Genomic DNA, 17,369 nt, shown 5'->3' on the forward strand with positions numbered 1-17,369 from the left:
TTTTCTTTTCAGTTGTGCATTTAAAAGCTGGTAGTAACAGAACCAGACATATGGACACCAGACAAATCGAAGGAAGTTCGGGATCATTTCAGGTTTTGTTTGAGACCAGGAAAAACTTCTTCGTAAATTTTCAGAGAGATGTCGGCAGCTCAGAGTTAACTGAACTCCCTCAGGAACGTTTCATTGCAATATTTTTCATGCACGTCAAAATTTGCTTATGTTTACACATCAGTCGTGCAAACAGCAAGAAATCTACCGTGGAGCTCTGCTGTAATGTTAACAGTGAAGCTGAAATCTGTTGTAAAAAAAGAAACAAACCGATCAAAGCTTTATTCTGGTAATTTATCCTCGTAAAATGTAGTTATGGCAGATCGCCAAGAGGGATGGCGCACCTCCGATCGTAAGCGGTGTCATCACTCTCCTCGCCGTCACTCACTTCTCCCAGAACTCTCTCTCTGTCCTCCTCCTCCTCCGTTTCGCTTTCTCTCCTCAGGCGTTCCCGCTCTCTGTCCCGCTCTCTGTGGGAGCGTGGAATTGTGGAAATCTGAGTGGAAAACCAGAAAAATGAGATCAACAGAACGCACTGACTGATACGGATAATGCTCAGCATTAGAGAACTGAACTGGGAACTGTTAAAATGGGAAAACTTATGGGAACTTTTGAAACTTCCTGAATGAATAGTTCTCGATTATTTTTTTGAAGTGGGATTGTGCAGAGTGGTTTTGAGTAATCAGTATCTTACCTGCAGTAGAAACACATCGGAATGAGCTCAGTTTGGAGAATCAGTGAGAACTTCTCACACACATGTCAAGCTAACAGTCAATCAGAATAAAAAACTTCAGAATAAATGATTTTTGGAACAATAAGAAGTTAATACAGTTATAAATAAATAACTTTCTGATTTAAAAGTGACAAGATGGGAAATATACAATTCACTCAAACTGCTTAGTAAATTTAGAACTTGGGCTTGTTTTAGATTATATAAATTTGCTCTTCTCTGCACAGCTGTTAGCTTAGCTCAAGCATGAAAAGTCCTCCCTCATTCTCCAAACTGGCATTGTGTTGACAGCTGTCGGTGCAGGTAAGACACTGATTATTCATAGACACAGAACCCACATTGCTTAATACACCACCAGCTGAGCACACCTTACAGAAAAAAACCCACACGATGTCACATGTGAAAACGTTAAATGAACATGTGAAACACACGTTTTGTCCAAACTTCTTGTGTAACTCTGGAAATTCATGTTTTTACCTGTGAAATTTTTAAATTAACACAAAATATATTTTGCTAATTTTCTTATGTGAATTAGGAACATTTTCAACATGTTTATGTGACCACATGCGATAACATGAGAGTGATTTCCTGTTAATTTTTTTTTTCTGTAAGGAGCAATCATTGATGTCTTTTGTGTGATTACACAATGACATTTTGGCTAAATTTTTGTTTGGTTAGAAAAAAGCTTTGAGGATCCTAAAACAATAAGCATGGCTAAAAGTATAGTTTAATCGTTATCATTTTTAAAAATAATATAAAACGTCCTAGTTTCAGGTTTAGTCTTAAAAAATAAAAGCATAATAATACAGGGGTAGATACCTGGTTGTCATGGCTGGGCAGGGGGCAGTAGCCCGGCTCCGTCCTGCGGAGGAGGCGTGGAGAATGAGAACGGAAAGGCCGAGGGGAATGGGAGCAGACGGAGCGCGGAGAGGGGGAGCGCACGGAGCGGGGCGAAGGAGATCGGACAGAACAGGAAGGAGAGTGAGTGATGGACTGGGACTGGGAGAGGACGTGGCTGTGATGGTTTAGTTTGAGCGGGCGAGGAGACCGGGGGGGCAGCTCGGGCGGCTTGAGAGGATCGACCAGGTCCATTTCTGTGAGGATCGGAGGCGGCAGGATGAAAGCTAGCGCCTCCTCCGTCGGGAGCATTTCGGCTGCGTCCAGCTCGGCCAGTTCTGCTCTTGACAAGTGATCCACAATGCCGGCACCGAACGAGTCGCCCACCACATTGATGGAGGTGCGCATTCTGTCACTGAGTGGACAAACAGAAAGGCGGGAAGTGAAGCGATGAGATCCGGCAACATTTTACCATCCCCTCAGAGATGTTTGAACCAAGACAACCTGTAAGCAACATGAACCACACAGCCATGATTTACTTCAACCCCATCATCAGACACCCGACTCACAGCAGCCAGTCGACGGCGATCAGGAGGCTGATGTCCTGAGTGGGCAGGCCAACAGCTGTCAGGATCAGCAGCATGGTCACCAGTCCGGCACTGGGAATACTGGCAGCTCCAACACTGGCCAGGGTGGCGGTCATACTGAGGAGAAAAATAGACAGTTGTATGGATCTTTTTCAATTTTTATTTTTTTCATTTAGCCTTTATTTATACAGATAGTCTCTTTGAGCCATGATAACTCATTTTCAAGAGAGACCTGTTTTAGGGAGCAGATGGGGGTTAAGGGCCTTGCACATGGGCACAAAGTGGGGCGAATGAGGGTGGGGGCAAGTGTGGGTACTTCACCTACCCCACCCACATTTTTTGATGTTGTCGATACCGGGGCGTGAACCGGCGATCTTCCGATCACAGGCCCACCTCCTCTAGCCTCTGCGCCACCAACCCCCCACAACATGTTAAGGACTTCCTGTTCAGGACTTTCATCGTTTGCAAACCTACATCACTGATTACAAAAATCAAAGAAATTCACGAAGGTTTAGAAGCTGCACCGCAGAAATCTGATTTCCAATAGCACATCTGTCAATGGTGAGTTAGAGTCGGTTAAATTCCAAAATCATTCACAAACATTTTAATTCCTCTGCAGTGTCTCTTCATGTTGATGGCTCATCAGATAGAAACACTGCGTCGAAACCTGAGTATCCAGATGTGAAATCTTTGCTCACTGCTGTGCTGTGAGCAGATGTGTCTGCTCACATCAGACCAGAGCACTGTGACCGTGAACCAAAGGTTTTAAACACGCAAACAGCATTTTTACATCTGTAAGCCAGAATTGTATGTGTGGATTCTTATGATTTTATTCCACTAAACTACAAAAGAACCAAGGCGTATCTGCACGTCCTTAAGGAAATACCTTTTAGCACCTCACTAGGTTCAGCTGGGGGTCTCCAGAACGTTGTGTGCCATTCTTAATTCCCTCTCGAGAGTCTTGATAATTAAATGCTCATAAAATCTGTGCAACAAACTTTCTTGCAAAATCATCACAGAATCACGGGAATATCTAACCTGTCTCAAGAGCGCCAGAGCTGAAGGTGAGCTCTCCTGTGACACAGTACCTGTTGTCTTCCTTCTTTTGGTTTTTCCCTCTTGAGTGGTCTCCACAGAGAGTCACGCTCCTCAATTTCTGTCTTCTACATCCTCTGTCCTCACTCCAACTACCTCCATATCCTCTCTAACTGCATCCATTTATCTTCTCTTTGTCTTTATCCTGAAAGCTGCATTTCTAACATCCTTCTACCAGTATACCCACTGTCCCTCCTCTGGAAATGTCCAAACCACTGTCCCTCCTCTGGACATGTCCAAACCATCCCAGTCTGGCCTCTCTAACTTTATCTCCCAGTTGTTCAACCTGTGCTGTACCTCTGATGATCTCATTTCTAATCTTCTCCATCCTTGTCACTCCTGAGAACCTCAACATCTTCATTTCTGCCACTTCCAGTTGCCTCCTGTCTTTTTGTCCATGTCTCTGTCTCCAGACCATACAACATAGCTGGTCTCACCACTGTCTTCTAAACTTTTCCTTTGACCTTTTGACCACCCTGTTGTCTCAAATCACTCCTGAAACTTTTCTCCATCCACTCCATCCTGCCTGGACTCTCCTTCACCTCTTTACCACACTCCCCATTTTCCTGGACAGTGGACCTTGAAGTCCGGCACCTTTGTGACCTCTGCTCCTTGTAGCCTCACTGTTCCACCGGCCTCCCTCTCATCCACGCACATGGACTCTGTCTTACAACGGCTGACTTTCATTCCTCTTCTTTCAAGTGCATACCTCCACCTCTCCAAGTTCTCGTCCATGTGACAGATCCAGCTCTAAAAAGAACGTCTAAGGTAATTAAGATCTAAAACCTCCTTCTAATTAGCCTGTCTTCATTTTATATGAGTACTTCAGCAAATTAAACCATAAATGTGGGGAACGCTGCCAAGGCGAGCACCGGTCTTTGGTCAAAAAGTGTGAAGAATTTAATGAAACTCAATGAAAAGTGTATACATTTTCTTCCAATAATGTGTCACAAACCAGTGTCAGACTCCTCAGATTCACTGAAGGTTTGGTCCAAAATGAGGATCAGATCCAGAGCCTGCTATGTTGTTGTGTTCACTTCCTTTCTGAACAGATGCAGCAAAGAGGAATGCTCTTCTTAGTCCACAACAAAACATTCAGGAATGCTGCTGCTCAGAATGTGTCTGCCATGAGGGAAACTATCAGTTCATGTCGGTCTTTGTTCTAAACCACGTCGATATCGTTAAGATCTCACGGTCCTGTGTCACATGTCTTTTTGTTTCCCACCGGTCTGCGGTTCTAATCATTAACTTCACCGTGAGTCCAAGTGGGAACGTTAAGAACTGCACACACCACATATGGATCATATTTTTACCACACAACAGCCACACAGCACGTTAGGACAATTAGATTTTGGAATCTGGTGGTAAACAGACATTGCTGAAAAATGTAAAACAGTTTTCAAAGACCTGAGCGTTATTTGTAACCCGCAGCTACAACGGGCCGAGTCTCATCCAAGCAGACTGGTTCTAATTTGGACTTAATGTTTAGTTCAAACTTCAAACATGGGAAAAAATATGTGATTACTTTTTAACCGCATTCTTTTTAGTTTTCCTCTGCTATTAATTTGGGTACAACAATCTGCTGTACCATGAGTCTTTTAAAAATGCCTTCAAATTTGTTTTGACTGATATAAATTAATTAAAAAATATATATTCTCAGTGAAAGGTAACTTTTCATTGGGAGCGTTTTTAGTTACAGCTAAAGTTTTTAGTTTGTGTGGAAATAAAACAGATTTAAAGCTACTAGAATTCCTTAAAGAATGAAAGATGATGTTTTTAAATTAAGTTTCTGTTTTGGTTAAACTTATCAATGATGAAGTCATACAATATTATGAGACATGTTATCACTCAAGGTATGTGTTGGAGATTACCCTCAGCTACTACCACACCAAACGTCAGCTCAATATCCGTAAAATAATTAAGTTATAACCTTTTGTGTTTGATAATGTTTAGCTGTGGCAGCCATTTTGACTCTAAAAGGTGTTAAGCAAAGATGTGCGATGTCTAGAGCTTGAAGTGTGCATGAGGGATCACTGTCGGCTACTACCATACCAATTTTAGCTTAACGTCTGTAAAAGAAAAACTATTATAGCTATTTTTCTTAGCTGTTGTGAGCATCTTGAATCAGGTTAACTCTAAATCAGTCGTAGATGTTCTTCTAGGCGACACACTGGCTCAGTTGGTGCAACTGTTGCTTCTCAGTGAGAAGGTTGTTGGATCAAATCCCAGGCTGGGACTTTTCTGGATGGAGTTTCTCTCTGTGCATGCGTGGGTTTACTCCGGTTTCCTCCCACAGACCAAAAACATGCATGTTAGACTGATTGGTGGCTCTAAATTGTCCCTAGGTGTGAGAGAGAGTGAAAGGTTGTTCGTCTTGTTTGTCTCTATGTGTCCCTGTGGCGGACTGGAGACGTGTCCAGGTGTCTCCCGCCTCTCGCACAGTGACTGCTGGATATAGACACCAGTGATTTGTAAAGTGCTTTATAAATAAAGTTGTACTGTATTGTAAAGGAAGTAGGTAAAGATGATGGATGGATGGACTTCTAGTGATTTCTTTATCTGTCCAACTGACCAAATGTCAGATAAATGATTGATAATGTGTAAAATTTAAAATCCTTGTGTTCTAATTTAATTCGTTGTGTCGTACCTCCATCTGTTTCTAACGTTGATTAAACAATGTTATACGCTGTTTATGATTGATATGACATCATATGATTATATATCTTTATTAAAAGAACTTGCAGCCTCTTTGGGACCCACCTACAGCATTACTCCCCTTTATTTATTTAGACTGTTATTTGGTTCAGTTTGTTATCTCGTCTACACTGAGACGGCTTCCCTGCTACTGCCCTCTGCCTCGGGCCAAACGTACAATAAATCCAGAGCAAATGAACACAATAATTACACATAGTTAGAATTATCTATGAAATTAATTTTGACTGAATCACATGTTTTATAAAGCCAGCAGTATTAGATGGGGAATACACTTAAATTAATTTTACTCCAGTCTGGAAGACTTTCAGACTGCTGTGCTCCATGGTTGATGTTCAAAAGTAAAAAAAAAATAAAATAAAAAAGTTGAAAAAATATCCATCCATTTTCTTTCGCTTATCCGGGGTCGGGTCGCGGGGGGTAGCAGCCTAAGTAAAGAGGCTCAGACTTCCCTCTCCCCAGCCACTTGGTCCAGCTCCTCCGGAGGAATCCTGAGACGTTCCCAGGCCAGCCGAGAAACATTAGACAACATAGTCCCTCCAGTGTGTCCTGGGTCTTCCTCTGGGTCTCCTCCCGGTGGGACGTGTCTGGAACACTTCACCAGGGAGGCATCCAGGAGGCATCCTAAACAGATGTCCGAGCCACCTCAACTGGCTCCTCTCGACGTGGAGAAGCAGCGGCTCTACTCTGAGTCCCTCCCGGATGATCGAGCTTCTAACCCTATCTCTAAGGGAGAGCCCAGACACCCTGCGGAGAAAACTCATTTTGGCCGCTTGTATCCGAGATCTCGTTCTTTCGGTCACAACCCAAAGCTCATGACCATAGATGAGGGTGGGAACGTAGATCGATCGGTAAATTGAGAGCTTCGCCTTTTGACTCAGCTCTCTCTTCACCACGACAGACCTGTACAGCGCCCGCTTCACTGCAGACGCTGCACCTATCCGCCTATCGATCTCACGCTCCATTTTTCTCTCATTCGTGAACAAGATCCCAAGATACTTGAACTCCTCCACTTGGGCAGGACCTCCTCCCTGACCTGGAGAGGGCACTCTACCCTTTTCCGGCTCAAGACCATGGCCTCGGATTTGGAGGAACTGATCCTCATCCCGGCCGTGTCGCACTCGGGTGCGAACCGCTCTAGCAAAAGCTGTAAATCACGATCTGATGAAACCAATAGGACCACATCATCTGCAAAAAGCAGAGAAGCAATCCTAAGGCCACCAAAACGGATCCCCTCAACACCTCGGCTGCGCCTAGAAATTCTGTCTATAAAAGTTATGAACAGAATCGGTGACAAAGGGCAACCTTGGCTGAGTCCAACTCTCACTGGGAACGAGCCCGACTTACTGCCGGCAATGCGGACCTTGCTCTGACACCGATCATACAGGGACCTAACAGCCCGTATCAAAGGGCCCGGTACCCCATACTCCCAGAGTACCCCCCATAGGGCTCCCCGAGAGACGCGGTTGACCGCCTTCTCCAAGTCCACAAAGCACATGTAGACCGGTTGGGCAAACTCCCACGCACCCTCCAGGACCCTGCTGAGAGTGTAGAGCTGGTCCAGTGATCCACGACCAGGAAGAAAAACCGCACTGCTCCTCCTGAATCTGAGGTTCGATTTTCCGACGGACCCTCCTCTCCAGAACCCCCGAATAGACCTTACCAGGGAGGCTTAAGCGCGTGATCCCCCTGTAGTTGGAACACACTCTACGGTTCCCCTTTTTGAATAGGGGGACCACCACCCCGGTCTGCCAATCCAGAGGAACTTCCCCCAATGTCCACGCAATATTGCAGAGTCGCGTAAGCCAACACAACCCTACAACATCCAGAGCCTTAAGGAACTCCGTGCGAATCTCATCCACCCCTGGGGCCCTGCCACCGAGGAGCTTTTTAACCACCTCGGCGACCTCGGCACCAGAGATTGGAGGGCCCAACCCAGAGTCCCCAGGCTCCGCTTCTTCAGTGGAAGACGTGCCGGTGGGATTGAGGAGGTCTTCAAAGTATTCTGCCCACCGACCCACGACATCCCGAGTTGAGGTCAGCAGCACACAACCCCCACTATAAACAGCGTTGGTGGTGTACCGCTTCCACCCATCTCTTCACCTGAGTGTCCAAGACATGTTGCCGCAGATCAGATGAGACGACGACAAAGTCGATCATCGAACTGCGGCCTAGGGTGTCCAGGTGCCAAGAGCACATATGGACACCCAAAAAAAATTTTTATACTTTAAACCATGACTCCAGCTGTTCTAAATGAAGTGTTAAGTGGGTGTAAAAGTTGGATTGTTGGCGTCTGGAAGCTACTGAAACTGGAAAAGCTCCCCCAGTAATATTATTGGAACGATTCGGAGCCAAGATGTGCGACGAATAGGCTTTAAAAGGGGTTACGAGCAGGTTATATAAAAAAAATGAAAACATTAAACATGGTTCCTGTTGTTTGTAATAGAACTGAATGTATAAAAAGAGAATATTATCAAAAAGGTTATTAAAGGTCATTGAAGAACTGGTGCCAACGCAGCTGCAACTCAAAATACAAACAAAACTCTAAATAAAATGCCTTCCTTTTGATCTATGAAGTGTAAGAGGAATCAGTATAAAAAAAAAGTCTAAAGCTACTGCCAGTGGCTCATTATGGTCACTATGGTAACCATGCACCTGTGTCTCTCACTCCCTGACTGCCACATTCATGAAAGACCAACAGAAACTGTGAGCTCAAACAAACAGTCGCTGTGCGAAAACTGTAAGAACAAGAACTTGAAGATTGTTGAACCGTGAGCACCATGACTCTTGTGGTTACACACATAGGTTTTTATGTTCCTACAGTGTTTTATGCAAGTTTTATGGAGATATATGGAGTTTTGAAGAAGGTATTTCGAGCTGAAATGTAACAATCTGTGCAATCGTGGCCATGCACTCTCTTTTCTGGAGAGATTTGAAAGAAAATACCATATTTTTCCTTTTCAGTAGCTAAAACTCACACTACTGACACATCTCCACTAGTATCATGTGCATTCCCTTTATATACATACCTCACGGTGACAATCTGTCCAGCATCTAGTGAGATGTCATTCATCTGGGCAATAAAGATGGCTGCCACAGCCTCATACAGGGCGGTGCCGTCCATGTTGATGGTGGCACCGATGGGCAACACGAAGCGAGTCACACGTTTATCAATCTTCAGATTTTCCTCCAGACAGCGGAAGGTGACAGGCAACGTGCCTGCACTGGAAATAGAAACACCCACAAGGAAGACCAGGGGCATTTTTTTTAAAAAGGGAGGAGAAGAAGAGCAAAGAGTCTGTGTGAGGACACAAAATAGGCAGACAGGTGGTGGGAGGCAGAAGTGCAGAGGTGGGGAGAAAGGTGAAGGGGTAACTCAAGAGTCAATAAAAGGCAGCGGATATTTGAGTCGGCTGACAGCCTCCTCCTGACAGCTGGTGGAAGGCCACTGTTTCAATCCTTCAATATGTGAATTAGATGAATCTGATTCCTGGCTCTGATCCTGCTCTGCTCATAATATAATTAAAGAGAATGTTGATAGGATTACCCATTTTCACAAAAACCACAACAATGTGCCAAAATGACAGTTGGTTTGAGCAGGCCAGGCCAAGCCATGCAGGGATACAGTGGGGCCGGTTTGTCTGGTGACAACTAATCCAAAGGCTTAGACATTTACAACACACAATCCGTCTGACATGGACTGGTCTATGATAGCATGGACACATTTGGCTCTGCTGTCCCGAACTGCCACTGCAGTTGCATGAACACTGAATTTTGCCATCAGGTCTTTGAGGTTTAACCCAAATAGATGACAGGAACAAAAACAACCAGCAGTCAGTCGTGGTAACTTAAACAGCTGTTTGAGGAGTAATGTGTTGTAAACGACGTCACACTCACAGGCGTGGATACATTTGTTGGTACCCTTCCATAATTAGAAAAAAAACCTATCGATGTATCTACCTAAAAAGCTCCATTTTGGCTCATAAGTCCCAGAAACTTCTAGAAACTTTTGTTTTTGTCAGCATGCGTTTTGGTGGATTCCTGTCTGGTTTTTGTGACCTGGGTCTTCTATGGACCCAAACTGTGATGGATGATGCAATCAGAAATCTCAACATTGCAGTTTAGCTTACCAGTAGTTTTATTTTTTATTGTTTCTTTGGCTCCTCCCACAGACCAAAAACATGCACTTTAGGCTGATTGGTAACTGAATTGTCTCTAGGTGTGAGTGAGAGAGTGAATGGTTGTTTGTCTCGTTTGTCTCTATGTGGCCCTGTGATGGACTGGAGACTGTCCATTGTGTTCAACGCCTCTCGCACAGTAATGGCTGGACATGGGCACCGGTGACCCCCGCAACCCTAAGAGGAAGAAGCGGGTAAAGATAATGGATGGATGTTTCTTTGGCTTTTGTTCTACCCACTGGAAAATCTAAGGCTGCGGTTTCTCTTGCATCCACGTCCTTGGAGGTTGGTTACAGCCCCATGGACTGTCTACATTTTTGTTGTTTAATCAGCTGTGGTCAGAGGAACATGAAACTGATTGGAGATGGGCTTGTAGCTTTTACTTTTAACATGGGTATCTGTTACCTTGTGTCTGAGCTTGTCAGGCAGCGCTCATCTTTACCTTCTCTGCTCCATGTTCAAGTTGGTGCACACAACCATAGCATACTACCAAGTGGCTGTTTGTTCCCTTTAAACGGGCTGAATAGCTAACAGGAACATGACGGATCCTGTGGTACTACTAAAGGCATGCAGACAAACACTAGACTGTCGAGCTAGACTCCTTGAGCATGCATCTGGACACTAGACTGTTGATTTTATCTTAACTTTTCACAACATTGCTTCAATGAGCCGTAAGGGGACCAACAAATGTCTCCACATCTGCATGGAAGGTTGTCTGTCATACCTGCTGGCAGTTCCCAGAGCCGTGATCCACGCTTGGAAAATCCCGGAGTAGAACACAAAGGGGCTCTTTCTGGTGATTGCAAAGAATATAGCAGGGAGGATCAAGCCGCCGTGGATCACCAGACCCACAATTACAGTCACCATGTAGAGGCCCAGCTGCCTGGCCACCACCTCCAGATCTCCAATGGCAGCGATCTTCCCTGCGATCAGAGAGGCGATGCCAATAGGAGAGTACCTGCGCACAGAGTTAGGATCGAACAACTACAATTATTTTATCAGAATAATGAAAATAAATTCCTTAAAGAACAGCATTTCAGCTACTGCCACATCAAAATGAATGTCAACATCTGTAAAACTGAGTTGTAGCCATTTTTGTGTTGTGTTGTTTAACCACAGTCCAGTGGTTTATGAGAAACTTTGCTAAAAGACAAAGAGGACTGACTTCAACGATTACTGCTACAATTTTAAACAAGACCCTGTGCTAGCACTCAAAACCTGCCTTGAGGATCAGTCTCAGCTACTACCAAAACACATTTTATGTAAATTTAACTGAGTTAGAGCCATTTTTGTTCGTTGTTTTAAGATCAGGCGGCCATCTTGAATTTAAATAACTCCAATAGGTTAATAAGCTGTAGACCCAGTGATTGCATTCTACAAGTTTTGATAAAATTTATTCTGTTTTTCACGAGACATTTTAGTAACCCACAAACACATTAAACACACTAAACAAAGTCAAAGATAAACCTCTTGGACAAACAAGTTTGTAAAGTCAGTTTGTGTTGGCAGAAACAAAATAATACATGACAAAAAGTAAAAATACTTTAAATGTTGTGTCTTTTGTTCGTGAGCTGGCATTAAATATTGTTAATGCGTTATTTTACAGACAGTTTGGTCGATACAGCAAACGAGCGTTGACGATTTTAACATCTACGGTATGTTTAAAAAGTAATTTTTAATAAATGTCAGAAAAAAAAAAAGAGTCCTGAACGTGTTTTACAAGTTAACTGCCTGAAAGAAGTTTCCATTTTATTGTTTAGTTTAATTAAAGTCATTACAACCCTTTGTAATCAAAATATTGTCCATTTCTGTTTCTTACATTTTAGACATATTTTATCATCAAACACAAACTTTTCATCTATAAAAATCTTGCTAAAGTGCTTTTAATACATATTTGTTTAAAGAAGTATTTTACTTTTTTTTTTTTAATCTATATTTTAATTAATAGAGATGTGACACCACCTAATTAATCTTCCCACTGAAGCATTTTTTCACGCGCCCAGAGGACCCGGCACATTCTTGGATCTCCAGTTTCCTGCTTCACGGCGCAGTTGTTCCCATTCATAAATTCAGTCCGCCGCTCTTTCAGGAAATCTGAATTAAAGCGACGCTCTCCTTTAAGCCCCGCCCCTTTGCAGTTTCCCATCATGACGGCAGCCTGCTCTTCCAGGTCAGCTGCATGCTGAAACCTGAGGCAGGCGTTTGCTGACAGTTGTTGAGCGTGTGGATTGTACTTCCCTCTGTATACACTGAACTCTGTTTGGTTTGCTCCACAGGCCTCTGGCTAACATGTTTATACTGAGTGAGTGATGAAAACTGTTCCTTTGGTGTCCAGCTGCACATGTAGTTTCTCTTCTAACCGCCCCTCCCTGCTCTGAGAGCGACTCCTCTGTTTCTCCACGTGACAGTCCAGAGTCCTGCAAAGCCTCTCTGAAAGCACGCATCTTTCTTCTGCGTGCATCTGCCGCCAAGCAGCTCCTCTGCCCGTCTGCGGATCCATTACATTTTGGAGCTCTTCCTCCTCGACTCCCCTGGGAGCCCGCAGCATTGCTCGTGCTGATCCTCGGCATACCACAGACTCCAGCATGTTCCAGGGAGACCCTCGCTCTTCCCATCTGTCTGTGTCCTTCACTAACACACGTCCTCCCTTCTTTCTTCTAAAGTCGTTGCTGTTTAGCATGGTTTGTCTCCTGCCTGTCACTTTTCCTTCACTGTCGCTGACCTCGTGTTTGTGCGTTATCGCCAAAATGTCAACACAATGCAGCCATTAACAACGGCTAAAACAGAAGCGCACACAAGACGACACTGACCACATGATCATGGAAACCATCGTCATGATGATTTCATTGAGGATGTTGAAGAAGTTGCACATGACCTTCCCCCGCTCGCCCATCCGGCCCAAACAGATCCCGAAGGTGATGAAGAAGCCGATCAAGCCTTGGAGAAGACAGAACAACCCATCATTTGCAACAAAAGAAACTGTTGTACTCACAAATGTCATTAATATATAAAACAAATCATTTGAATCCACTGCTGGTTGTGTTTGACACGGACTAAAACCGTTTTAAATTAAAATAATATTATAGAAAGTAGCGTTTGTAAGAAGTGCAAACTTAACAAGGCCATTTTGACCCAAGGGCAGCAGGAGGGTAATCCTCACATAAATATATAAAAATAAATGTAAAAATATTGCACTTTTAAATAATGCTAAGCGTGTTTTAGAAATATAAACCGTTCATATTATGAATTATTCACTTTGTTCCATGTTTGAGTAATTCCATAAAGAGTTGGGGGAAATTTTGTCACCAATAATTACCAAAAATGCTAAAAGAACTTTACACAAAGTGAATATTTGCATACTATTAGTCTGTTTAACCTAAAAATATTACACAATAAAAACAGCTGCGTAAAGAGAACCGAGGCCTGAGACAAACTTGAACTGAGCCAACCATGTGGAGATTTATCTCAGCAGGTTGTTTGATCCAACACACCGGGTTGAAATTTCTACTGAAAATGTATTAAAATTAATAATTTATTGAATTAGAGCTACCTAAAAGGTATAGTTCAAAGAACAACCCCCAAATCTGCTTTATTAGATAACCTCAGCTGATGCTAGCAAACTTGTGCTAACCTCTGCTAGCACAAACTCATGCTACTATCCCTAAAGTCCCTGTCATAAAGTCAACCAGGTTTAACATTTTCTTACAAGTTGTTTTAACATCTTAAAGCAGAGGTCCAGTCAGGAACAATTTGATCAACTTCCGATTAAAATGTGGACTGTCAAGAACTGAAACCAAAGCACTGGGTCAAACCTTCTGACTCAAGATTTGGTCAAACCAAGTCAACCATTGACCCAAATAAGCGATGAATTTATGAAATAGTTATAAAGACTGATGATATTGTTTGCTGTGTATTTGTTTCATTTGTATAATAATAATAATAATAATAATAATAATAATAAGTGTGGTCATGTGTGAGTTGTTGACGTATTGAGAAAATGGCAGGTTATATGAATTTTCTTCCTCTCTTCACTCAGTCGTTCACAGCTTTTTTGAGCGTTGTTAGATTTTTCTCGTCGTGGATTAACGGCCGCGTGTAAACTTGGATGAGTGAATTTAAAAAAAACGAGCGAATGAATGAAAAAGCTGATTACAGGTAAAAGCCATTGCATTAATTAGCTCTGTCACCGACTCACCAAGAACGTTCATGCCCCATTTGTTTTCCAGTGTTTTCCTGTTCACGATCAAGGGCTCGCTTTGGTTTGACACCGAGACCGGCACCTGCTTCAGGACAGTCTGGACCTGAAAGAGACAGATCAGTGGCTTCAGTTCAAACATCCACGCAGACAAACTCTCTCCTTCCAAGGTCCTGGAAGCTGGAGCTTCTAAAATAAAAGCAGAAACAGAAAAGAGACAAAACATTTGAAGGACGGATCCTTCCTGCTAAAACACCTTCATGACTCGTGAATCCCGGGAGAAGAAGTCAACAGCAATAAAATAAACAAACAGCAATAAAATGGAGTGACGGAGTCCGTGAGGTCAAGTTCAGCTGTGGTCCCTTCTGCCACTTTAACTGCTAATTCAAATAAGACATGAAAATATGGTCAGTTTGGGTAAAACTCGAGCTTTCTACCTCAAACTACACAAATATTTTACTATGAGACTAAATGTTTTGTTCAAGGAACACATTAAAGACTATTTAAGGAGCTCTGCTGGTGCTGGCAACAAAACAAGAATTTAGGACTTCTTGACAATTTGACTAAATAACCCTTCAAGAGCCTTTAAACCCAGTTAGGCTTTTGCAGAACAGCTGTTAACATCTGTCTTCACATCAGAAGCTAAAAGCAAAAAGTAGCAAAACAACAGTTAAAAGTTAAATAAAGCACAAGTCTACCTAAAAGCTAAAAAATGCAGAGTGAGAGCAAAAAGCTAAAAGCAGCTAAGCACTAGCTAAAATGCTAAAAGTAGCATAATGATAACGAAAAGCTAAAAAATGTTAAAAGCTAATTCTAGTAAAAGCCTAGCTAAAAGCTCAAAGTAGCAGAATGGTACTGATTATTGAACATGGACTTTGTTGTTAGCAGAATGGTAGTTAAGAGCTAAATTTAACAACATGCCAGCTAAACGTTAAAACTAGCATAACAGTAGCTAAAAACAAACAGTAACATAAGAGGACAAAAAAGAGCAAATATGCTGAGATAGATATAAAAAAAAGGCTACCTAACACATAAAAGTAGCAGAATGGTAGCTAAAAGCTAAATGTAGCAACATGCCAGCTAAAAGTTCAAACTAGCATAACAGTAGCTAAAAGCAAACAGTAGCATAGGAGGACAAAAAAGAGCAAATATGCTGAGATAGATTTAAAGAAAACATTGTTTTTTTTTAAGGGATCTCATAATATGTATATATGGAGAAAAATATTTACGTAAAGTAAAACATTTTTTTAGAAATCTACAAGATACAAAAAATAAAAGTCAGAGCACTTATTTCCTGAATGAACTGAATGTTTTGATATAAAACAGCTAAAACAACCCTAACTACGCAGAAGCAGTTGTATTATAAACGTATGAAATAATAAACAGGAAAACCACAGTGTGGCTGCTGACTCAGCGTTCAGACTAAAACGGTTGTGTAGGGGTGTTACAGGTGGATCAGGTACCTGTTGGAAGCAGGCCTGGACCAGGTTCTCAGGGAAGAGGTTTCGAAGCAGGTCAAGGAAGGCATCCAGGCTGCTGACCTCTTGGTTCTTTGGAGCTGTGGAGGTTCTGCTGCCCCTCAGTTTGGGGTTACCCGGGTGGATTCCCAGCACCAGGATGACCCCCAGGATGGCAGCGATTACAGTGGTGGACATGTAGTACACCATGGCTCTGCTGCCCATCCTGCCACTGGAGCGGGCGTCAAGACCAGCGAGCCCTGAAGAACGCAGGATTTTAAAAAATCACTCCAGGAGATCAAATCACAGCCGAAAGGTACTACAGAGGAATCCATGTTGGTTCTGTGCTTCATAAAAAAATACATTAAATGACAGCATCTGCCCTTCAGTTTAACTCTTTATAACCTCTGAACTAAATGAGTTTGTAGCTGGACTTACCATAGATTTATCTCTATTTATTTTACAGACTAGCTCTAATTTATTTCCATACCAGCTTTATTTCGTCTTAATTCCTCATATCATATCTCAAACTACAAAAAATATCCACTTACAAGGAGTGAAATCATTTAAGCCTTGGTTAAAATTTGACATTTTTAATATCAAATACATAAAAAAAAGTTTTTAATGCATTGTAAGTCAGTTTTAAATCAATAAGCCCACTGAACTGAGTGCATGTTTTGCGGATAACATTTACAGCCTGGAGTTGACGAGGTTGAATCAAATTGAAAACAATTACAGATGTTGCAACAACTGGAAAATCTCACGTTAACGCTAAAAACAATGACAATATTTACTACAGTAGTTCCTCGATCGCTACTTCGTGATTCGTTTATCACGGACTCGCTCTATCGCGGTTTTTCAAAATAAGATTGGACATGACACACAATTGGCTGGTTGATGGATGAGCCGCACGATCCGCGTGGAATTTTTATTTAAAATAAATTATTTTAAATTATTTAGCACCTCCTGCACCTTTGTGCAGCCCTTACTGCAGGATAAACTTCATGCTGCAGCTGATCAGCTGTTCTCCGTGCAAAGTGGAAAAGTGGGTGTGGCCAAGAGCGCTCGCAAGTGGCTGAGAGCAGCAGAGGCAGAGAGCCGAAATCATGACATTCTGTGCTCTTTTAGAACGTTTAAAGTTTAGAAACTTTGTTTAGAATATTGCAAGAGTGTGGGGAGGGTTTAAAACACCTATATATATATATATATATATATATATATATATATATACTAAAATAAACCACTATTTACTACTTGTACTACTATTCTACTTCGCAGTTTTTCACTTATCACGGGTCTTCAGGGTACGGGTCCCCTGCGATAAACGAGACTACTGTACATGCATATTATGACAAAGAAATCTAAGAAATAAAGAAGAAAATAGTAGTTTTCATGTTTTCCTTGATTTCTGTACAATCTGACTTTTGCTGGAAATATTTAAATCCCCTTACAACTTCACAGTTCAGTTCTGCACAGCTTTAAATTATGTTTCTGTGTCGTCTGACTCCATATTGCTGTTCTAAAACATTT

The 17,369-nt window shown here is 42.4% G+C and overlaps 1 protein-coding gene across 1 annotated transcript in view; it reads right to left on the reverse strand.

The window, feature by feature from the left end:
* Positions 1-303: 303 nt before the first annotated feature.
* Positions 304-17,369, reverse strand: part of slc1a9 (solute carrier family 1 member 9) — a 31,231-nt gene continuing 14,165 nt past the window's right edge. Inside the window, exons 4-11 of the mRNA XM_037688699.1 lie at positions 15,846-16,099; positions 14,383-14,488; positions 12,998-13,124; positions 10,912-11,145; positions 9,039-9,233; positions 2,185-2,319; positions 1,598-2,030; positions 304-544 (exon numbers count right to left, since the gene is read on the reverse strand). Of these exons, the coding sequence (XP_037544627.1) occupies positions 362-544; positions 1,598-2,030; positions 2,185-2,319; positions 9,039-9,233; positions 10,912-11,145; positions 12,998-13,124; positions 14,383-14,488; positions 15,846-16,099 (1,667 nt within the window). The 3' untranslated portion in view covers positions 304-361. The remainder of the gene's footprint in view (positions 545-1,597; positions 2,031-2,184; positions 2,320-9,038; positions 9,234-10,911; positions 11,146-12,997; positions 13,125-14,382; positions 14,489-15,845; positions 16,100-17,369) is intronic.

The sequence above is a fragment of the Nematolebias whitei genome, chromosome 15 (assembly GCF_014905685.2).
Source record: "Nematolebias whitei isolate Nwh7 chromosome 15, NemWhi1, whole genome shotgun sequence".
Taxonomy (NCBI): domain Eukaryota; kingdom Metazoa; phylum Chordata; class Actinopteri; order Cyprinodontiformes; family Rivulidae; genus Nematolebias; species Nematolebias whitei.